This window comes from Chiloscyllium plagiosum, unplaced genomic scaffold, assembly GCF_037043375.1.
Source record: "Chiloscyllium plagiosum isolate Xiang-an unplaced genomic scaffold, Cpla_swu_hap1 HiC_scaffold_14, whole genome shotgun sequence".
NCBI lineage: Eukaryota > Metazoa > Chordata > Chondrichthyes > Orectolobiformes > Hemiscylliidae > Chiloscyllium > Chiloscyllium plagiosum.
The window spans coordinates 13906175-13931192 of NW_028270152.1; the positions used below are offsets into that span (position 1 = coordinate 13906175).

Consider the following 25018-nt stretch of genomic DNA (forward strand, 5'->3'; position numbering starts at 1 on the left):
TTACTCCAGCCAATCCATTCATTATGACAGGATTCGCAACCAACGACATTTATTGCAGATGTAATCCTCAGTAACCCTTAAAGTCTCCCGAAACTCCCACATCTGACAAGTAGAGTCTATCACTCTACTAAACACATTTTGCTCCTTCCAATCTACAGACCCAGAAAATAGCACCACCTTATTGCTCTACAAAACCCTGCTCTCGGCTAACTTAATACTTACGGCTTATATTTAAAAAATTTAATCAAGAGACAAATCCCAATAAAAACATATAATCAAGAAAGAACTCACGCTACTCAGTATTGTAGATTTACAGCAAGGCTGTACTTAAAACTATTTACTGATCTATTTCTGTGCTGTGACCTCTCCAAAACAGGTTAAGCAGCTCATTTCAGCTACTTTGTTCAAAGACATCTGCCTTTTTAATCCTTTTACCAAGTATGTCTCTTACCTAACCGAGTGGTGTATGATTCATTTTGTAAGAAGAATGATCCTTTCCAAGAAAGCTTTAGGAATTAATTACCGCTGGCCTCAGCAATCATGGAATTACAGTCCCAAGTTGGATCAGATAACAAGTGCTCAATGAAGCTCGGACAATCTGGCTCAAGCTTTATAGAACCATTTTGTAAGTGTGAAGAGCAATTTGCTTGTTTATTATTAATTCTCTCACCCCTGCCCTGAGTGAAACATGAAAAATAAGAGCAGCAGTCAGCCTTTGAGCCTGTTCCATTATTCGACATGATCATGGCTGATCATCAAACTCTACCCCTGCTTTCTCCACATGCCCCTTACAATATCTAACTCCTATCTAACAGGGCGATTGAGTTTAAGAGTCGTGAGATCTTGTTGCAGCTCTATAAAATTTTGGTTAGACCGTACTTGGAATACTGTGTCCAGTTCTGGTCGCCCCATTATAGAAAAGATGTGGATGCTTTGGAGAGGGTTCAGAGGAGGTTTACCAGGATGCTGCCTGGACTGGAGGGCTTATCTTATGAAGAGAGGTTGACTGAGCTCGGACTTTTTTCATTGGAGAAAAGGAGGAGGAGAGGGGACCTAATTGAGGTATAAAAGATAATGAGAGGCATAGATAGAGTTGATAGCCAGAGACTATTTCCCAGGGCAGAAATGACTAACATGAGGGGTCATAGTTTTAAGCTGGTTGGAGGAAAGTATAGAGGGGATGTCAGAGGCGGGTTCTTTACACAGAGAGTTGTGAGAGCATGGAATGCGTTGCCAGCAGCAGTTGTGGAAGCAAGGTCATTGGGGACATTTAAGAGACTACTGGACATGCATATGGTCACAGAAATTTGAGGGTGCATACATGAGGTCGGCACAACATTGTGGGCTGAAGGGCCTGTTCTGTGCTGTACTGTTGAATGTCTATGTTCTATGTTCTTGAAAACATTCAATGTTTTAGCCTCAACCGAATTCCACAGCCTCATCACTCTCTGGGTGAAGAAATTTCTCCTCACCTTAGCCCTATGTGACCTGCTCCCACATGCTAAGACTGATCCCTGGACCTGGACTCCTCAATCCTCAGGAACATCCACAGGAGTTCTGCATTTATTCATGAATGTGATTGAAAAAATTATGGTACACAGCGCATCTGAAGACACAAAAACAGAAACTGCAATCTTCAGCACATAAATGCTGTGTTGGAAAGGATTAACGTGCTTGCTATTTTTCAGCATTAGTTGTATTCCGTTATGAGTTCAAACACAGAGTGCATTCACTTTTAGAACACATCTGATAGTTTAGAATCAGACATGCTGGTGAGTGAGCAACAAACCGCAAGTTGGAAAAATCATCAGGTCAATAATATCTTGCAGAATTTCTTATTGTGCTGTTTGAGAATCTGGAGTATTTAAAAAGAGTTATTTGCCCCTTACACCATCACTTTATTTTGTTGTTCTATGTCCTGGATTTGCATGGAATTGTTGACATTCCATGGTTCTTCTAAACAGCCAAAGGGACAAGATTCGAAATCCCAACTCCATTTAACAACCAATCCCATTTTCACAAATACAGTGAAGGGTATGGGGCATGGCTCATGTGAAGAAATTCCAAGTCAGCAGGGTCATTAGGACTGAGTTCAAAGGGACCCCATTTTCACAGTCTAAAGGGCCTGAAAATGGAGTGTGGCAACTACACATTGCAGGGTGGATAAAGTCTCAGACCTGTTAAATGCTCAACTTATTTAAATCCACACCTCTTAATCAAGTTAAAGGAAGAATCCTGTGTTATTAAGATGTTAAAAATGGTCTTTTCTACCAGTTACAAAAGCTGTTGTCACCTCCACACAAAAGGCTAAATTAATGCTTGGCTGCTTTGCACAATGTTTGTTATCTCAGGCAGTGGTCTAATATTCAGTCCGATTGATAACTGAAAGTAGTCAATAAAGGACCTTACCAAGGGATCATGAATACAAGTTTGTTTTTATGTCGATTAGGTGCTAGAGGAGACTTAAATGTTATGAATAGACTTTCAGAAACAGTAATGACTGCAATAAATGTTTAAATTTTTATGTTATTTCAACTCAACATTCGTTTGCCAATGGTAAATATTAGATGACTAGTAGGGAGGATGTAAGGCTAAAGGATGGTGGGTGGTTGGCATGGAGGGGCATGAGTAAAATTTGGAGGTGATGAGGTATGAGGGCCTAGAACTTAAAACCACTAGGACAACATCCCAGTGAACTGAGTCTGTGGCCAGCTCCAATCTACATTCAGGCCTACGGGCCCAATTCCATCCTCCATCCAACCCCAGAACAAAGATTCCAAAATTCAAAGGAGATTTTTCTGTCCCGTGAATCAAGAAATTTCTTGAAACATACAACTTGTCTCAGTAGCCTGTGTTTTTTTTAATTCATCTGATCATATACATCATCCAAGACAAAGCAGCCTGCTTGATTGACAAATCCACAAACATCCACTCCCTTAACCACCGATGCTCAGTAGCAGCAGTGCATATCATTTGTAAGACACATTGCAGAAATTTACCACGCTCTTTAGATTGAATCTTCCAAAATCACAGCCACTTCCAAATGGAAGGAAATTGGCAATAAATACGTTCAAGACCCCCCCCAAAATCATACAGCATTCTGACTTAGGAAATATACTGTCATTCCTTCAATGCTGTAACATAGGGTAACAGATTTGTGGATCTAACTACATCACATACCCTCATAGAATCATAGAATTGTGCAGCGTGGAAACAGATCCTTTGGTCCAACTCATCCATGTCAACCAGACATCCTAAATTAATTTGCCATATATTTAGCCATTTAGCCCATATCCTTTGAAACCGTTCCTATTCATAGGCCTATCCAAGTCCCTTTGAAATGTTGTAATTGTACCAGCCTCCACCATTTCCTCTGGTAATTCATTCCATACACGCACCATCCTTTGGGTGAAAACATTACCTCTTAGGTCCCTTTTAAATCTTTCCCCTCTCACCTTAAGCATATGTACTCTAATCCTGGACTCCCCTATCCCAGGGAAAAGACCTTGTGTATTTACCCTATCCATGCCCCTCATGATTTTATAAACCTCTATAAAGTCACTCCTCAGCCTCCAACGCTTCAGCCTCTCAAACCCTCCAACCCTTGCAACCCTTTTCTGAACCCTTTTAAGTTTCACAACATCCTTTCTATAGCAGGGAGACCAGAATTGCATGCAGTATTCCAAAAATGGCCCAACCAATGTCCTGTATAGTCACAACGTGATCTTCCAACTCCTATACTCAATGCACTGACCAATAAATTGGACTGCAGCAGTTAAGAAGGTAGCTCACATCATCTTAAGTGCAACAGGGCCAAGGAATAAATTCTGGCTCAGCCATTAACAGACGCATCCAATGAGTAATTAAAAGTGAGTTGCAAATTTTCAAACCCATGGAATTGGTGTGACTGAGAAAATACAGGGTAGCCATACAACATTTTGTTGGTGACACTGAAATCCTTGTACATTTGAGCATCTGTCCTTTTAATATAATGCGCCAAATGTTTGCGCTATATTCACTTGGAATTGCAAAAAGAAAAGTAAGTACAATTATACACTTTGTTGGCTCCGGTACAAGTATTTGGTAATGCCAAGAAGCAGGAGACATATAACACGACTGTGGTAATCCCGTATCAGCATTGGGAGCTCTTGCATGTAATTTTAGGTTTTGACTTAAAAGCTGGTAGCTTTCACATGAGCAGAATTTATCCAGTACAGGCTGAAATTCTAAGTATAATTGAGGTGACCATTAGGACACTGACTACATTGTAGGGAAATGTAGATCAGCAAATCTGTTACTGGGTTAAAGCTACTTGAGTCTTTTGAACTCTGCCAAATTCAGTCTCTGCATTTCACAGCTAAACACAGTAGCTCTGCTGACATGACACCAGCCTGACATGGAAATGTAAAAGAGAGATAAGCATCAAGTGTCTTGGATAGAGCAGATATTATATGCTGTAAAACAATCTTAAGAGCACTGCGACACATGCAAAGGGAATTGGAGAAACTTGTGAAGGGTTGTGGGAAAATACAGGTAAGTGGCGACTAATTGGACAGTTGTTTCAAAGTACATGCCCAGGGATGATGGGCCAAATTAGCACCTCTATGCTGTATCATTCCATGATTCTAAATGGAGAGATCTAATATAAGGGAGATAAATAGAGGCAGGTGAGTAATTAAAGTTGAATATTCACAAGAATGGAATAACACGTGCTTAAAAAATATTTAAAAATAAAAATTACTATATGCAGACAAAAAGCTGGACCACTGCTTATTCAGGTAATTCTCATTGAATTATAAGGCAGGAATCCAGCTAAGCTTTCAGATAATGAAAAGCTGCTAAAGTTTCATTAAAATTACTGAGATAATGAAACTGGCATTCTGATCTGGAAACCATTTGGGAAAACACAACATATTTCTGCAGTTTCAATACACTGATGTGTTTCTTTTAATTTTACATATTTTTCTTCTGACAGGTTCCTTCTCTTGCTTGGGCCAACTCCTGGGACCAATAACACCAAAATATCTTGCCTAAGTGGCCATTCTTTATTTGAATTACTTGAAGGGTGGACGCTGGGAATTTGTGTCCGTTAGGCAGGAAGACTAGGACCTGTGAGCACAGCCTTAGATTTAGAGGGGGTGAATTTAGAATGGAAATGAGGAGGCATTTCTTTAGCCAGAGAGTGGTGGGCCTGTGGAATTCATTGCCATGGAGTGCAGTGGAGGCCGGGCCGTTAAATGTCTTCAAGGTAGAGATTGATAAATTCTTGATCTCGCAAGGAATTAAGGGATACGGGGAGACTGTGGGTATGTGGAGTTGAAATGCCCATTAGCTATGATCGAATGGTGGAATGGACTCGATGGGCTGAATGGCCTTGCTTCTACTCCTATGCCTTATGGTCTTACGGAATTTTGACAGTGACTTTGAGGGGTTGTTCAACTATATGGGGTGTAACAGCAGAGCTATATACTACTCTTATTTGTTTGTGGACCTGCGTAGACTTAAAAGCAGAATTCACTGCACAAATGTGAGGAATGGAAATCCAGGTTGTAATATTTTCCTCTATTAGCTAACAGTGAGATCAATCTCAAAAAGCTGGTCCACCTGAGATCCTGAAGAAGGGCTCATGCCCGAAACGTCGATTCTCCTGCTCCTTGGATGCTGCCTGACCTGCTGCGCTTTTCCAGCAACACATTTTCAGCTGAGATCAACACATACCAGACATCAAAGGAATATCATATAAGGCTGTTGTAAGAAAGGTCTTTTCTAATAATGTTATCTAACATAATCACTGTAAAATGAATTAATCTCCAGAGTTACTGGAAGGATTTGACATCGGGTAGTAAAATAAAACTGCAAGGGAGTTACCCAGCATAAGCAGCAAAATTTACCATGTTTCCAGTTGCAAAGAAACTAATGAAAACATTAGGTGGAACTTTCCCCACAGGGGAGGTGAAGGGAGGGGAAACAGGAGGTGGTGAAAGTCAGGTGTGAAAGGGAGGATTCCCTTAATCAACAAATGTAACCTCAGCAGAAACCGCAAAGGAATTGCATAAACAGCACTTTGCAATTTCAATACTGATTGGGGAAACCCTATGAAAATTTCAGGCATAGGTCCATCATGAGTTGTAGTGTTATTATATAGTGGGCAAAGGAAAGTCCTGATTCACATTGATTGTTAGAGCAGAATAGTTTATCATGCTCAGATTAAATTCTTATAGTTTTGATCACTATAAAAAGATGCACTGGGTTGGAGGTAGTTAACTAGTATTAAGCAGCACTGAAGCTAATGAAATCATGGAGAATCAGCAGCACTAGAAACAGCCTAGATCTTTAGCAGAAATGAACTGAGGTTTCTGGTGAAAACCTTAGGTTAGGACACAGAACATTACAGTGCAGTACACGTCCTTCAGCCCTCAATGTTGCGTTAACCTATTAAACCAACCTGAAGCCCATCTAACTTACACTAGTCCATTTTTATCCATATTTCTATCCAATGACCATTTAAATGCCCTTAAAGTTGGCAAGTCTACTACCATTGCAGAAAGGGCATTCCACAACCCCACTACTGTCTGAGTAAAGAAACTACCTCTGACATCTGTCCTATATCCATCACCCCTCAATTTAAAGCTATGCCCCCATGTGCTAGTCATCACCACCCAAGGAAAAAGGCTCTCACTGTTCACCCTATCTAACCCTCTGGTTATCTTATGTCTCAATTAAGTCACCTCTTAACCTTCTTCTCTCTAACGAAAACAGCCTCAAGTCCCCCAGCCTTTCCTCATAAGACTTTCCCTTCACATCAGGCAATATCCTAGTATATCTCCTCCGAACCCTTTCCAATGCTTTTACATGCTTCCTATAATGCGGTGACCAGAACTGTATGCAATACTCCAAGTGTGGCCGCACCAGAGTTTTGTACAGCTGCAGCATGACCTCATGGCTCCGAAATTCAATCTCTCTACGGATAAAAGCTAACACACCGTATGTTCATTTGCTCTTAATGTACTTGTAGAATCTCTGGATTATCCTTAAGCTTAACTGCCAATACTATCTTGTAACCTCTTTTTGTCCCCCTGATTTCCCTCTTAAGATTGCCCCCACACTATTTATACACTTCAGGAGATTCATTTGATCCCAGTTATCTCTAACTAGTATATGATTATTTCATATTCTTGACCAGAATCTTAATATCTTTATTCATCCATTATAGACCTGAGTTTTGACAGCTCTGAGGTGCTCATTCTGGGATCTTATTGCTCCTGAATGGGGGAATAGGATTTGAAAGAACTGGAATGGTGATCATTTACAGCACTATTACTACTACATCTGCATTACTACTTTACTTAGAGAGGATATTTCTGAAGGATTGTCTACTAGAGTTATATAGGTAGAACTTAGAAATAAGAATACATTGATCACCTTTATGGGACTGTACTATAGGCTCCCCAATATTTAGAGGGAAAATGAGAGCGAATATGTAGAGAGATCTCTGATTTATTTAAGAATTGTAAAATTACAGGATTTTAATTTTCCAAACATAGACTGGAACTGCCATGGTTTTAAGGGTTTGGATGGTGAGAAATTTGTTACATGTACTCAAGATAATTTTATTTGTCAATATATAAATGTACCTACTAGAGAAGGAGCAAACCCTGACCTTCTCTTGAGAAATAAGGCAGGGCAAGTGACTGAAGTGTTAGCAGCGGAACACTTTAGGACTAGTGATCAGAATTCTATTAGTTTTAAAATAGTTATAGAAAAGCATAGGCCTTCCATAATAGTTAAATTTCTCAAATTTTAATGGCAGAAGACAGAAACTTTCAAAAGTTAATTGCAATAGACTGTTCTCAGGAAAAGGAACGACTGAAGTGGAAAGCTTTCAAAAGCATGCTAACGAGAGATCAGAAGCATTATATTCCTATTAGAGTGAAGGGTAAGGCTGGTAAGAGTGAGGAACAATGGATGAATCAAGATATTAAGGTTCTGGTCAAGAATATGAAAGATTCATATACTAGAAATAGACAACTGAGATCAAATGAATCTCTTGTAGAGTATAAACAGTGTAGGGGCAATCTTAAAAGGGAAATCAGGAGGGCAAAAAAGGGTTATGAGATAGCATTGGCAGTTATAGTTAAAGATAATCCAAAGAGATTCTACAACTACATTACGAGCAAAAGCGCAACTAGAGAGAGAATACGGATCCTTAAAAATCAATGAGGTCATCTATGTGTTGAACCTCAGAAGATGGGAGATATTAAATGAATATTTCACATCCTTTTTACTGTGAAGAAAAAAATGGATGCTAGAGAACTCAGGGAAATAAATATTGATGTTTTGAAATTATAAGCAGAGGTATTCTATCATCTATAACCATGGGTGAGGAAAACTGGAGGGTGGCTAATGCTGCGCTTCTATTCAAGAAAGGCTGTAAGGAGAAGCCAGGAAATGGTAGACCTGTGAGTTTGATACTGATTGTGAATAAATTGTTGGAAACGATTCTGAAAGATAGGATTTAGATACTTTTGGAGAAGCGAGGACTGATTGAGGAGAGTCAGCACAGCTTTGTGTGAGAGAAATTGTGTCTCATAAACTTGATTTGAGTTTTTTGAGGAAGAAACCAAAATGTTTAATGACAGCAGATTAGTAAACATTGTCTACATGGACCTTAGTAAAGCCTCTGACAAGTTTCCATATGGTGGGCGAATTAGTAAAGTGAGATCAAATGGGATTCAGGGACAGCTTGCCAATTGGATACAAAATTGACTTGACGGTTAGAGACGGAAGGTGGTGGTGGAGGGTTTTGTTTTGGACTGGAGACCTGTGACCAGTGGTGTTCCACAGGGATCGGTACTGCATCCACTTTGTTGCTTGACATTATTTAAACAATCTGGAAGAGAAATTAGGAGACATGGCTGGCAAGCTTGTGGATGACACCAAAATTGGTGGTATAGTGGACAGTGAAGAAGTCTGTCTAAGTTTCCCAAGAGATCTTGATCAATTGGGTCAATCGGTTGATAAAGTGACTGATGAAGTTTAATTTGAGTGAATTTGAGATATTGCATTTTGGTAAAACAAACAAGGGCAGACCTTATACAGTTAATGGTAGACCCTGGGTAGTGTGGTAAAACAGAAAGACCCAGGGATTTGCATCCGATATAGACAGGGCAGTTATGAAGGTGTTCAGCACACTTGCTTTCTTCGTTCAGACCTCTGAGTACAGGAGTTGGAATGTCATGGTGTGGTTGTACAGCACGTTGCTGAGGCCTCTTCTGAGTACTGAGTACAGTTCTGGTCGCCCTGCTATAGGAAGGATATTAATAAATTGGAGAGGGTTCAGAAATGTTTACAAGCATGTCACCTGGAATGGAAAGTTTATATTATAAAGATACGCTGGCACGTTTTTCACAGGAAGATTAGGACGGTGACCTTATAAAGCTTTAAAAAAATCATGATGGGCATAGGTAAGAATAGCAAGGGTCTTTTATCTAGGGTGGGGCAGTTCAAAACTAGAGGGCACACTTGTAAGGTAAGAGGAGAAAGATTTAGCATGGACAAACGGCAATGTTTTTACACAGAGAGTGGTTTGTTGGTAGAAAACTGCCAGAGGAAGTGACGGATGCAGATACAGTTACAATATTTGAAAGACATTTGGTTAAGTGCAAGTACCGATCCCTGTGGAACACCACTGGTCACAGGTCTCCAGTCCAAAACAAATCCCTCCACCACCACCTTCTGTCTCTAACCGTCAAGCCAATTTTGAACAGGAAAGGTTTGGAGGGATATGGGCCAAATGCTGGCAAGTGAGACTAGTTTGGTTTGGGAACATGGTTGGCGTGGATGAGTTGAACAAAAAGGTCTGTTTCCGTTCTGTATAATTCTACATTGTGGTAAGGGCTTTGAAACAGAGAAACAGCATTAGTGTTTTAACAGCACTGGACAATGAGTCTTTGGGGCTGTGGAATGGGACGAGAGTTCAGAAGAATAAACTATTCCTAACTAAATGGCCTGGAAGAGGAAAAGTGAGCCCAAGCTACTCATTAGAGGCTTTCCACATGGTTTTGTACTTAAGTAGCTAGTTTAATATTGAATCTGAAATCTGAGTAAATCAAAAAGGAAAATTTGCCGAGACCAAACATTGCAACTACAGAAGGTTGCTATTGTAGCTTTCCAAGCAAACATCCTTGACCCAATGTTCTTCAACTCCTTCATCAATGGGCTTTGCTTTTCTTATAAGGACAGAATGGAGCCATTTATGGTTGATTCCAGAGTGTCAGATTTCCTTCACTATTCCCACAATAGTATAGCAACGTAGGTCAGAACCTTGATTTACAATTGGTAGAGAGCATTTTGCTGATGCCTCACTTACAGGGTTGTAGTTCCATGCTCCATTCCAGAGTCTGGAGTAAGGCTGGGAATTCACTGCAGTACAAGGGGATTACTGCATCATCAGAGATGTTGTATTTCAGAAGGTCTCAATGCTATTTCAAAGAAGAACAGGTGATATATCCTCATTGTCTTGGCCAATATTTATCCCAAAAATCACTAAAATAACTTGTCTGTTTGTTATAAAATTGCTACCTGAGGAAGCCTGTTGTGTGCAAAGTGGACACTGTGTTTCCCTACCATATACCAGTGCTCATAATTCAAAAGGAAATCATTAGCTATAAACGACGTAGGGATGTTCTAAGATTGTGAGAGGCATGATTATAAACAGAAGTTTCGTCTTTTCTTCCTATATACCAAAAACATACTGCACTTCAAAATAAATCACTGTATGTGAGATATATCCAAGACCCTTTTCAGGGTTGGTGCTTTACAAATGTTGTTTCTGATTAACATTTTTGAGCAGTCAACAATATTGCTTTGCTGATGACACTGAGAAGCAGCTTATGTTGCAGAGGTGGGTGTAGAAAGACCACATCTTTCCTCACATAGCAGCAGGAAACTCAAAACTTTTTGCAGCAATAAGAACAAGAACATGCAAGTCTACCATTAGCTCTTTGCTGAATCACGAGATGGGGAATGCCCCATCGCTGCCCCTTCAGTTTCCTCTGGAAACAAAGCATCTCTATTCACAAGAAAAGGCAACAGGCACTGTTATCGAATTATTCAGTGATAGTTCTGCCTCCTGGCAATGTACAGAGGGCCTTGAGAAGGAAACTTGACGAGCAAAGTTACTGAGAAATATGTGGTTTTACTCCTTCAATGCCATGATTTTAGTGGAACAGACAATTTACAATAGGGGACAAAATAGAAATGGGAGCCTTTGTATAAATCACAATGTGGCTGAGTAAATTAAACTTATCCATCGTACAAACAGGATCTATGTAAATGTGCTGAAACACTAAAGCACGATCACAATTGATCAATCTGTAGTGGAGAAAGTGAGGACTGCAGATGCTGGAGATCAGAGCTGAAAATGTGTTGCTGGAAAAGCGCAGCAGGTCAGGCAGCATCCAAGGAGCAGGAGAATCGACGTTTCGGGCATAAGCCCTTGTTCAAGAATGAGGAAAGTGTGTCCAGCAGGCTAAGAAAGAAGGTAGGGGGGAGGGACTTGGGGGAGGGGCGTTGGAAATGCAATAGGTGGAAGGAGGTCAAGGTGAGGGTGATAGGCCGGAGTGGGGTGGGGGCAGAGAAGTCAGGAGGAAGATTGCAGGTTAGGAAGGAGGTGCTGAGTTCGAGGGATTTGACTGAGACAAGGTGGGGGGAGGGGAAATGAGGAAACTGGAGAAATCTGAGTTCATCCCTTGTGGTTGGAGGGTTCCTAGGCAGAAGATGAAGCGCTCTTCCTCCAACCGTCATGTTGCTATGGTCTGGCGATGGAGGAGTCCAAGGACCTGCAAGTCCTTGGTGGAGTGGGAGGGGGAGTTGAAGTGTTGAGCCACGGGCTGGTTGAGTTGGTTGGTCCGGGTGTCCCAGAGGTGTTCTCTGAAACGTTCCGCACTGTAGTGGTCCTATCTCTACTTTAATGATTCATAACATCCAAAGAACTTGCAAATAAACATCAATAGATAAGTTGAAATGGATATGGTTATCTGTCAGAAATTAATTTTGTCTTTATTTTTGAAGAATAATTGTTTAAACTTTTATTTAAAGCACTGTCCACAGCATAAGGAAGATGTTTTGAAGTGGCTCCGAGTCTCTCAGGATCCAAAATCGTTAATTGAACTTGCAACCATGACATGGCTTAGATTCAAAAAAATTTGATTGGAGGAAACTGTGAAATGGAATGGTCAGCTCATTCATTCCAGTTTAACCAATGATGCAAAACATTATGTACTAATCAAGTATGCAAAATTAAAACCATGAATCAACTGTATTGTTCGTTAATCAAAATACAAAAGCAAAGTTATTCAATGTACTTATAAAACTTATTACAGTACGAAGACACATTGTGAATAATATCCCATGACACTATACACCAACTTGAAGAATATGGTCTCTCTATGCTGTTGCTTCTCATTGCAATGCCTCTGACCTGTTTCAGTCTTATTCGCCTTTTGTCTGCTACTCTCTTCTTAACCCCTTCTTGCTAACTTACTCTGTTCTCTTTCACTTCTTTTTCTGTCTTTTCACTCTGTCTTTCTGTGTTGGAGGTAGGGATGGTCACTCAATTTTTCCTGTTGGCATTAGTTGGAAAATGAGCCTGCAGGCACTATTCCATTTTCCAGCATTTGGACCATAGCTTATGGCACTTGAGACTCATATCCAGACATATTTTCATTGGATTAAGGTTTCTGCCTCCACTAGCCTTTCAGGCAGTGAATTCCAGACCCCTAGAAACCCTCAGAGAAAATATCGTCCCTTATCTCCTCTCTCAGCCTTCTACCAAGCACTTTATTTTTTCACTGCTTGGTCACTGATCTCTTTGCTATGGTAAATCATGCTATCTACTCAATTCAGGCCCCTCACAACTTTGTACATCTCAACCAAATACTCCTATCAACCTCTACTTCAAGGAGAACAAGCCCAGCCAATCCAATCTTTCCTCACAGCTGTTTTTTTCTAGTCCTGGTCATAACTGTGTAAATCAGTTCTGTACCCTCTCTATTGCAATTATGGATATTTTATAAATCATGTCATGACACATCTCTTTAGCAGGTAAGTTTTGCACCTGGGCCTCCCAATCCAGGTAATGACACTAATACTTCTCCACAACAGTCCTTCCAGTACATTTAATAACTGTTTTCATCAACCTGTTTGAACATGCTGTGACAGGACAGTTTCTCAAGAATATACTTTATTCATAAAATGTATCTGTAACTACCTTCAACAAGTCCTAAAACAGTTCTTTGCAATGAAAAAGCAAACTACATTTTGGAATTTGGCATTCCTCAGAGCTGCAATGCAACGCAAAGACATTTTCTATTCATTTGAGACAATGAGAGTATACTATTAACTGAGTCAAAGCTCACAACAAAATGAGTACTGAGAGTTATCATAGCATCATATCAGTATAGGTAGACTGGTGATCAGATGCTGCTTAAAGCTCAATGGTTCCTAGGCCACCAAATTATTCATTCTTCAAGATTCTGGAGCCTGAACTAGAGCTCTTTTAAAAACAAGTGTGTCTCAAGTCTGAAGTCGCAAGGCAAAACACATGCAGATCTGAAGGTGAAAGAGTGCTGCAAAGACTGTATCCAGCATGTTCATAATAACTTTACACTTGTAATAACACGTAAATGAAAATCATCAACTGAGATACAGAATGTGATTTGCTTAGAAACATGGATGGACAGATACAATTTGAATAATAGACATTCACGTACAAAACTGTCCATCTATAATATGAAATAATGTCGTGATTTAAACTTAATGTGCTAACTCAGCCATCTGGTGGACACTAAGGGTAGCACAGAAAAATCATAACAGAATGAATAAGACAGTGCGTTCCAAGTGTTTTTCTACTGTGACCTATCATTAATGTTTGAAAATAGGTGCAATCTCAGAGTAAGGATGGGCTGTTGCTCTGTTGGAAAGGCACCAATGGTTTTGTCCACACCTGTTTTGAAGACTCTCAAGGAGCCGCAGAGTCAAGTGGCGTGTGAAAGGCAATGAAGTATGAGCTTCAATCCCAAGAATGTCCTGTCATTTTTCCAACGTTTATTCAAACTACATCCTTCATAACAAGCACATCAACGGAATTTCCCAACTTTAGAGAAGGAACAATGCTATCCTTATCTGATCTGGCCTATATGTGACTCTAGCCCTTCAGCAATGTCCTTGACTCTGAACTGCACTCTGAAATGGACCAGGAAGCCGTGTAGTTCAAGGGCAAATAAGGATGGGTAACAAATGCTGACCTTGTCAATGACACCCACAAGAATTCAAGAAAAGAGCCAGAGGCTATCCTCAACACTCAGCAATGCTGTCTCAGACTCACAATCAAATGACCACCACAGTCTATAAACCTTTGGAATAAACAAAGCCAAGCTGAGCAATGATTGGTTTTATTGTGTTGTATTCAACAAATTAAACTACCAACACATATGAATTACAGGAAAATCTAAACTTAATATAGCTGGAACTCTCAAACAAAATAAAGAACTGTGAATGCTACAGATCTGAAACGAAGACAGAAAATGCTGGAGAAACTTAGTCCTGACAGCATCTCTAGAGTTTTGGGTCCCGAAACCTTTGTCAGAATTGGTTCTCTCCAAAGATACTACAAGATCTTCTGAGCTTTTCCAGCACTTTCTGTCTTTGTTTCTAATTGTAACTTTTTTGAGAATCTTGATCACAAAATCAAGGCTGACACTCCAGGAGGGCTGCCCCACCAGAGAGGCTAGCTTTCAAACAAGGTGTTAAACTATAGCTCCACCTACTCTATCAGGTGGACATAAAAAAATCCCATGGCACTATCTGAAGAACAGTAGCAGTTTTCCCCAGTTGTCGGAGCTAGTATTTATCCCTCAGCTAAATCACTTGCAAAAATTCTTCACAAATTCCCAACCTCTCCACCTAGAAGGACTCGGTTGCCTGGGGATACCGCTTTTTTAAGTTCCTCTCCAAGCCACACACCATACTAATTAGAAACTATAATCAACATTCTTTCACTATGGCTGATCTTTCAGTACAGAGTTCAAAAAGATGGCTCACCACTACCTTCTCAAGAGACATACAGGATGGGCAATAAATACCGACCTAACCAACAACGTCTGCATCCTGTGAATGATAAATAAACTGTCAGTGGATTTCCTATACTATAACATCAAAACTGCTTTGAAGGTGTGAATGATGACGACTGAAATCCAAGTCTTTCCAATCTTTCAGTCATTTGGAATATCAATTCCAGTCCTACACATTCTGTTATAGTTTATTGCTTTAAATAGCTGGGTTCTGTTCCTGGTTGGTGTGTGCTTCAACACTACTAGGAACAAAACAACATACCAATCACTAGAAAAGAGAATAAACAGCTTCCCTGAAGTTGACCTGTACAGACTATAAATAGGAAAGATTGGAGAGCATTTCAAGGATGAACCTCTCCCAAGGTTCAAATAACACTGATTAAGCGGTTCAAGAATCACAGTTCTAGTTTTGTAATGTCATCTCAGCTGCCTTGTAACACATTCCAGTCTGCAGGTAATCCAATATAAACTGAGTCACTTCCAATGCAGCTGAAAAGTGTGACTATCTACCAGCAGATTTCCAGTGGAAGTGCTCATCTTACAAGAAGTGTGCACTGTATGGAAGATTCTTTGATACATGTTAAGTCAGGTTCCTGTGTTGCAGCATACAAGGACATTGCTGATCATTTAGGCCAGATCAGGTGAGGATAGCATTGTTCTATCCAGTCTAGCAAGACCAGTGATTAGCCTCACTGCATAGCAAAATGAGTGGAACCATAGCTCAGGCAAGGCAAGGCTTAAGGAGGTTCTAAAGACCATGCAGGTGTGGCAAAGTGAACAGTGGTTGGGGGAACAAAGAACAAAGAAAATTTACAGCCCAGGAACAGGCCCTTTGGCCCTCCAAGCCTGAGCCGTTCCAAATCTACTGCCCAAACTGCTCAATTCCTAAGCATCTATATCCCTCTGCTCCCCACCTACTCATGCATCTGTCCAGACGTATCTTAAATGTATTTACTGTGCCTGCCTCTACCAATTGTTCGTATTTTAAAAAATTTATAGATCTAGATAAGCCCTCCGGGTGAGAATGGGAGAAACATGAGTCAGGACAGTTTCCGGACTGCAAACCCATTCGGGATAGTGGGGGGAGGGGGGGGCGGTGGTGGTAGTCAATTGTTGGGATTTTAGAGTCATTGAGGCGTGCAGCATGGAAACAGACCTTTTGATCCAACTTATCAATGCTAACCAGAAATTCCAAATTAATCTAGTCCTATCTTCATGAAGGAAACTCCTAAATGGGGTGGAGATTCATGTTCTGTTCAACTGAGGAAGGTGGCAGCAAGAAGGAAAGCAGAGCAGGCTACGATGACAGACAGATAACAAGGAAGATGTTTCACCAGGGAAGCATCCTCTTAACCATGTATTCAAACTTTATAATTTAAAAATCTTTCTTGCAACCAAGCCATCCTGGAGGCGGCAGTGGTACGTCTCTACGGAAAAGATATGATTGCTCTCATAGTTAATCCGGGAAGACCAGCTTCTGGGTCTGACTGGAGTATTTCTACCACTGCACCCACTCCTCTCCCCAGCCTGCTGCTGAGTACCCGCCTTCAGACACTTAAACTGCCCCTAACAATATAGGAAATTTGAGGCTGTTTACGAAATTGCAAAGTCAGAAGTCACACACCAGGTTAGTGTCCAACAGTTTTATTTCAAATCACAAGCTTTTGGAGTACTGCCACTGTGTCAGGTATGGTGTGACTTCTGACTTTGTCCAACCAGTCCAACGCCAGCATCTCCCATCATGGCTACAAAATTGCAATCAGCCACCTTTTGCTGAATTTTAAAAAGGCTTTTAAAGTGCCTAAGCAAGGTCCAATATTTTCAGGCTATTATGGCTCCCATTCCTGCACCCAAAAATTCCTATCTATATATCAGCACTTGAGGCAAAGGAGGCCAAGAGAACAGAAGAAAAATAAATGACTCGTGGCAGAGCAGTGACAGTGAGAAGAGAAAGTCCAGTGACAACATTTTTAACTTGAGTGACATCCCACATTAAGTGCTACAGTCCTTTGCTAAATTTATGGATATGAAAATGTAGGGTAACTCAATGAATGGAGTACAAGTGCACCATCATGCAAACCAATAAGGTGATTTTGTGATTGAATGCATCGGTTTACCTCGGTTTCTGGTCTGGGAATAAAAACTGGTGGCTTTATTTTCAGGGTCAGATCACAGAAGTCCCACTCCTCGATTACATACTGCACAGGCATGCTAGAAGTAAAAAAAAGAGAACATGCTGCAAACTAAACCATTTACAAAATTGTTAAAATATTGGGCACTGCTAAGAAGAGAAATATTTTGTCAAAAACTTCCATCTTGCACTCATTAGGACAATTTGCAAGAATGTTATTCAATGAAAAAATCAATATTTACACTGCATGAGAGAAGTGTTAATTGTTTAGCAGCCATTGCCACGGAGAATGCAACAGTTAGTGATGACTGACAACTAACTATCCAGCTTCAATTCAATTTTAAACAATGCAGGTTGACTTTAACTGAACCGCGGATTGTCCTAAGAAATGAATGACTGTCACCTACTGAGTTGAAACAGGTGCACTGTATGTATGTTCTGTGTACTAATGTATGTAGCTTCCAGTACATGCAAGATATTCAGACTGCCTGCCTGACTGACCATCTGAAATTGGGAGACAAAAATAGAAATTGCTGGAAAGCTTAGCAGGTCTAGCAGCATTTGTGGAGATAAATCAGAGTTAACATTTCGGGGCAAGTGACCCTTCCTCAGAAACCCTGAAACTGGATGTCAACACAACTTTGCATACTCCAGATTATCCAGTAAATGTTGTCCAATTGCAGAATCACATCTGATGTTGGACATTGTGTTGTCAGTTCGACTAAAAATGAGGAATTCCCACAGTGATCTGTGCTCAACCATAAGTGCTACCATTGTACCTCTACTGCACCAATGCCCTGCACAGTAAGGGAGTTCTGCTTTTTCATATTACACATGTGGACATCCTTATTACAGAACTGCCCTCTGAAGATGTGATACAGAGTTGAGGAGCTTTCACACACTGAGGGAAGTAAAACATGCTAGATGAATCCCAACGGTGGTCAGTCGCTGATATCTACAAAGACCTTGGCTGAGCTCGTTACCGAGCTATCTGACAAATAATATAAAATTGCAGTGGACAGTGTTTAAGATGAAAATAAGTGAAAATGAATTATATGTGAAAAACATAAAAAAAGGGAGCTGTAAAAATATATTTAAAATATCGTACTGGTGTAAGCGCTTTGTACACAAATTCCAGATTATCTGCTTCTGCTCTGCAGTGAGTGGATGTGACAGGACCTCTTCTGTAAGGTTGTGAATCTGGAGGATACAGAAAAACAGTTAATAAAAAGTGAACACTGTTGTTGATTAAAAATAAATATACTTACTGTGACTGCACTGCCATGCTGATGCCAATACACTATAGAAAAGTATTGCAGCTGAATGAATTCACTTCTAGATATGAAAATACATTTATAGAATTGAATAATAGAACACAGGAGGCCATTCAGCTGTTCTGAGGAAAAGTCACTCGACCCGAAACATTAACTCTAATTTCTCTCCACAGATGCTGCTTGACCTGCTGAGCTTTTCCAGCTTTTTAGTTTTGTTTTTGATTTACAGCATCTGCAGTTTTTTCAGTTTTTACTTAGGCCATTCAGCTAATTGTGCCTATGGTAGCTCTTTGATAATGCCATCTAACATCTAACCTGTCTCACCTTCCTGTCCTTTCCCCATAACTCAGCAAATGTTTTTCAATTTATGTGCTTATTCAAACTCCTTTTGAAAGTTGCAAATTCACTGTCTATGGAGCGGAGATAATCAATGATGGTAAAAGAAAACTGGCCACTTGAGCAAGATCGATTTGCAGGGCTACAGGGCTAGAAGAGAGGATTGGTGTTTGCGACATATTAAGTACATTGTTAAGGTATTTGAATGAAGGTCACTGTTTAATTTACGACCAAGAGTACTTATAGTGACTGCTAGGTAAGAAGATGGAAGCAAATATATGTAATACTGCATTCTGTGAATAAACACAGAAAAGGATTTATGTCTACTTTCATACTTCATAAGGAGGCATAGGAATGATTCAACATATAGAATGACTGTATGGCTAAATGGACATATAGCATGGATGGGAAGGGCTGAATGAACTCCTTTTGAGCTAAAACGAATCAACAACTTAAGGGCCTTTCATACATTGAATTGATCCCATCAAAAGAGTGCAAGCTTTGCCCACATCTTTCACTTCCAGGTCAGACTGGTGACCATTAGGGCTATAGCATTTAGTTTTGTAATTCAGGGTACCAGCAGATCAATATGATGTGTCTGGTATATGGGTGAAAGACAGTTAGCAAAGCTTTCCACTTTGGCATACTAGTTTATTTCTCATTTTCAACCTCCACTGCTGACTAGCTACATTATGAAAAAGAGAACTAAATGTACACATCTCCCCAACAGTATACTGTTTGCCCATCAGACAGTTCTCAGCCTTGCTTTCTCATGGTGGCACAAAGATAATGTGCAGGCCTAATGATACGTGGTCATGCCCTGGATTCACAAATTTATTTTTCAGGTTTGAGCAAATAGCTCAGAAGAGGTGAAGACTAAGGGAGTAAATGCTGAGGAAAAAGAAACTATAATGTAATTGAAAGATGGACTGATGTGTAAATAGGTCATTTTTCCTGCAACTCTTGTAACAGAATGCACTGATTTGCATGCCTTGGGATGCACTTAGGGAGGTCAAAAGGGTGGACACCCTGCTATTTGGCAAGTTCGGGATTGTCATATACTGCACCCTGGAAAGGAAGTAACAAAGAGGATTGACGAGGGCAGACTGGTAGATGTGATCTATGTGGACTTCAGTAAGGCGTTCAACAAGCTTCCCCATGGGAGACTGATTAGCAAGGTTAGATCTCATGGAATACAGGGAGAACTAGCCATTTGGATACAGAACTGGCTCAAAGGTAGAAGACAGAGGGTGGTGGAAGAGGGTTGTTTTACAAACTGGAGGCCTGTGATCAGTGGAGTGCCACAAGGATTGTTGCTTGGTCCTCTACTTTTTGTCATTTACATAAATGATTTGGATGCGAGCATTAAAGGTACAGTTAGTAAGTTTGCAGATGACACCAAAATTGCAGGTGTAGTGGACAGCGAAGAGGGTTACCTCAGATTACAACAGGATCTTGACCAGATGGGCCAATGGGCTGAGAAGTGGCAGATGCAGTTTAATTCAGATAAATGCAACGTGTTGCATTTTGGGAAAGCAAATCTTAACAGGACTTATACACTTTATGGTAAGGTCCTAGGGAGAGTTGCTGAACAAAGAGACCTTGGAGTGCAGGTTCATAGCTCCTTGAAAGTGGAGTCGCAGTTAGATAGGATAGTGAAGAAGGCGTTTGGTATGCTTTCGTTTATTCATCAGAGTATTGAGTACAGGAGTTGGGAGGTCATGTTACGGCTGTACAGGACAGTGGTTAGGCCACTGTTGGAATATTGTGTGCAATTCTGGTCTCCTTCCTATTGGAAAGATGTTGTGAAACTTGAAAGGGTTCAGAAAAAAATAACAAGGATATTGCCAGGGTTGGAGGATTTGAGCTATAAGGAGAGGCTGAAGAGGGTGGGGCTGTTTTCCCTGGAGTGTCAGAGGCTGAGGGATGACCTTATCGAGATTTACAAAATTATGAGGGGCATGGATAGGATAAATAGACAAAGTCTTTTCCCTGGGGTTGGGGGGTCCAGAACTAGAGGGCATAGGTTTAGAGTGAGAGGGGAAAGATATAAAAGAGACCTAAGGGGCAACGTTTTCACACAGAGGGTGATGCATATATGGAATGAGCGCCAGAGGAAGTGGTGGAGGCTGGTACAATTGCAACATTTAAGAGGCATTTGGATAGATATATGAATAGGAAGGGTTTGGAGAGATATGGGCCGGGTGCTGGTAGGTGGGACTAGATTGGGTTGGGATATCTGGTCGGCATGGGTTCGACCAAAGGGTCTGTTTCCATGCTGTACATCTCTATGACTCTAAGTAAAACAATTACAAGTGATAACCCCAATTTGACTGGCATAAAGAAGTGATGCATCAGGCTGTCTCCAATAGCAGGAGAAACACTGTGTCCGATCATCCAGCACTACTTCCAGTAAGATAGTTTCTGCAACTGAGATGCTATCCCATCAAGGTACATCTGCTACATGAGTAATCGAAGCATTTAAGAGTTGGGTTCATCAAATGGACAGAATGCATCACTCCAATCAAAGACACAGCAAGAAAATAAATGAAAAGAAGGAAGATGACAATTCTTCACTGGCAAGTGGAACATGAAAGTTGAATGCGCACAGCATTGACAGACAACTTTCAACTGGTTGATAATGAGTACAAAACAGCTGTGATCAACATCGAACCTGATACTCTGAACATCAAGACACCAACCCACACTGTAGAACAAGCAGAGTGAGAGCAGATGACTGAAATATAAACACAGTCATCTGGCAGGGAAACAGTTCAAAGGAGACACATGAGATAGGTGCAAGTTTTTCTGTGGGAAAGCTCTTAAAAATAGCACGCCCTACAAATGGTTCAGACTGTGTTCATTCACTTCTCAATTTGAGCAAAGCCAGTTAACTTCACATTCTTTTGTCCAGAAAAAGACTCATACTAGACTTGAAATTTTACTGTTTTTCTCTCCAAATTACGCCAGACCTACTGCGCTTTTTCAGCTTTTTCTTTGTTTGTTCTAGTTAACTTTATGGTTATCTACAAGCCAATGCAGTGCTCCATTACATAAAGAAGATACCAATTCCATGAAGAGATTTACACCTCAATCTGCAGAATCCTTATGGTATAACATCTTTATTGACTGAACAATTGCAGTCTTATGAGGCATGGATTGCCTGCCTTGGGCATCATGACCAGGGAAAGATAAATGAGAATGTACAGCCACTAAAGCTTTTCTACAATCGTAAACCTTAGGTAATGGACACCTTCTATTAGAAGGAATCATACCACAAGATGTCTGAGAAATATCCAAATCAGGGCATTGGCACCTGCTAGACCTGATCATCAGATGTGACTCACTGAATAGAATTCTCAACACAAGTAGGTGCTATAGATCTCACTGTAATATAGATCACATCCTGGCTGGCACCAAGGTGCGCATGCAATACTTGAAGATTGTTATTCAAAGAATCTTATATCAACATCAATCATAGTGCCCACCCATATAAAACTAATCATTTTTGACAACTGAACTGGCACATGTAACATAGTCATGTTACATTCCACATAGAATGCAAAATCCAAATGTAACATAGTCCAAGATACTAATTACAATGCTACATTCTCAACATATGGAAGGTAGGAGCAGAAAATGCAGACTCTTATGAGGCTAACATCACTATGAAGGAACTTGTGATTAAAACCAATTTGCTCACCTTAATTAAATGAGATGTATGAGCAAGGAGACTGTAAGTGGGCTAAGGGTTGCGTAAAGTCCAACAGACTGCTTAGGAGGTATGCTGATGACCATGCTCACAAGTTTTGCCAGAATATCCAGAAGTCATTCAACACAAGGGATGCCAGAAGTATGTAACAGCAAAAGTCCACAGGGCCCATTATCAAAGAAAGTAGCTCCACTGAAAAAGAGTGGCTGGATAAAAAGGTCAAGATCACAATGACTACAAAAACAGTTGGAAGGTGAGTGGAACACAATCCTGAGCTGTATGTCAAGGAAAATGCAGTCACTGAGGAAGTTCCAAACACCACAGAAAACCCATTTCACATGGCAGAGCTGGTTGAAGAATCCACAGGGAAGGAGCTTAGCAAAGATACTAACTCATCTGCCATGGGCAAAACACCACAATAACTCATCCAGCATTGGAAACAGTAACATTTGCATGGATATCTTAGGCCCTGCTGAAAGAGGGCACTGTCCCAAGCATATTTATTTGTGTTTAGGATGTGGTATGGAGTAGAATTCCTACAGTGCAGAAAGAGGCCATTTGATTCATCAAGTCTGCACCAACCTCCAAAGAGCACCTTATCCAGATCCAGCCCCGATCCCCGTAACCCTACATTTACCATGGTTAATCCACCTAGCCTGCATACCCTGACGCTACAGGGCAACCCACACAACCTGCACCATTTTTAGACTGTGGGAGGAAACTGGAGCACCTGACGGAAACCCACATAGAACCTGCAAACTCCAGACCAACAGTCAACTAAGGCTGGAATCAAACCTGGGTCTTTGGTGCTGTAAGGCAGCAGTGCTAATCACTAAGCCACCTTGTCACCCAGAGAGGAGTTAGCTCAGTATAGCCTTTGCGAAAGCACTTGGTTGTGGTGAAAAAACTTGGAATATGGAAGAAAAATCATTAGGTAATTATGAGGGGCATTTTTGGGAAAAAGCAAGGATAATAAAAAATAGTAGCGAGTTTTGAGAAGATTTGTAGCTCAGGTTGAGGTTCTGGATGTAGGTTTGCTCGCTGAGCTGGAAGGTTCATTTCCAGATGTTTTGACCCTACTAGGTAACATCTTCAGTGGGCTGCCGTGCGAAGCACTGCTACTGATTCCTGCTTTCTATTTATATGTTTGGTTTCTAACACATTGAGTTAGACCCCATCTACCACCCCCTGAGATAAAGAACAGGAAATGACATCACCAACCCAGAGATGTTATCTAGTGGGGTGACGAAACGTCTGGAAATGTACCTTCCAGTTCAGCAAGCAAACCTACATCCATAAACAGATAATGTCTGAAGCTGATGTTTCTCTTTAGGAGGAACAAGTTATTAAACAAATATGTTTCAGAATCTAGCCCAATATTACATAGAAATTACAAGGAAGTTGTAGGGTAGAAAATGTTTGCAGTACTTGTCTATTTTTCCATTCATTCAGCCAGTACATGAATTACTCCAATTTGTAAGATGCCTGAGCAACTTTAGAGCTGGTTTTCCTATTTAGAGCTCTGCAGATATATATCCAGCAGCAGCAGATCCATTCCAATGTGAAATCCCAGCCCATTCAATATGTACACTACATCCTCAGTTGCCATATTTCCAGATGCAGCTTGTCCATAAGGCTAACCACCTCAGCCAGCTATTGATGAGCCCATTGCTGAGGTTCCTATCTGTAATGCTGCAAAGATGTTGACAAGATGTTGTGTGAGTTGCTTTCATTGCCTCATTCCTTACTGCCCTGGAAAAGCTGGTGTTGAGTTATTTTCATGAACTACGTTCGCTGCCACAGTATTTAGATGGCTGGCCCAGTTAGAATGGGCAATAAATGCTGGTCTAGCCAGTCAAGCCCACATGCCATGACGGAATTTTTAAAAAATTGTTGCTGGTCAACTGTATCCCAAGGATGTTGACAGTGAGGGACTCACCAATGGTAATACCACTGCATGTCAATAGGTGTAGGTTAAATTTTCTTCTTTGAGATGGTACTTGTTTGGCAGGTGCATAGCATTACTTGTGTGATGGAAAGACAATGATCCTGTTGAATGGGAATTGCTGTCATTGTAACAATTATTGCATTGTTCTTATCAGATTGCAAATTCTGAATGAACACTTTTATCCTGAATCCTAGTGTGGTTTCAGAAGTGGAGGATCTACAATTGGTATGATGTTCTCGGTTCATTGGCTGCTGGAGCAATATTATGCTGGAGATAACAAAGTTTGGTTTTCAGAAGTTGCTGACACACATGAACCTTGAAGGTCCACGCAGAAGGAAATAAAGTTAGAGGGAACATAACAGTCAAGCACATGAGCAGAAGTAGTCTATTTCAGCTCATGTAAAAAGCTGGCTGCTTGTCGAAACTACTCAAAGTAATATTCTCTTTCTATGATGGATGAGGTCAGCTAAGGTAGAGCACAATGGA

At 40.6% G+C, this 25018-nt stretch overlaps 1 protein-coding gene across 2 annotated transcripts in view; it reads right to left on the bottom strand.

The window, feature by feature from the left end:
• hemk1 (HemK methyltransferase family member 1) overlaps window positions 1-25018 on the bottom strand; it is a 126794-nt gene that overhangs the window by 96475 nt on the left and 5301 nt on the right. For both annotated transcript variants that reach the window (XM_087994083.1, XM_087994082.1), the window contains exons 3-4: window positions 18371-18462; window positions 17249-17342 (exon numbers count right to left, since the gene is read on the bottom strand). In XM_087994083.1, coding sequence (XP_087850209.1) covers window positions 17249-17342; window positions 18371-18462 — 186 coding nt within the window. The remainder of the gene's footprint in view (window positions 1-17248; window positions 17343-18370; window positions 18463-25018) is intronic.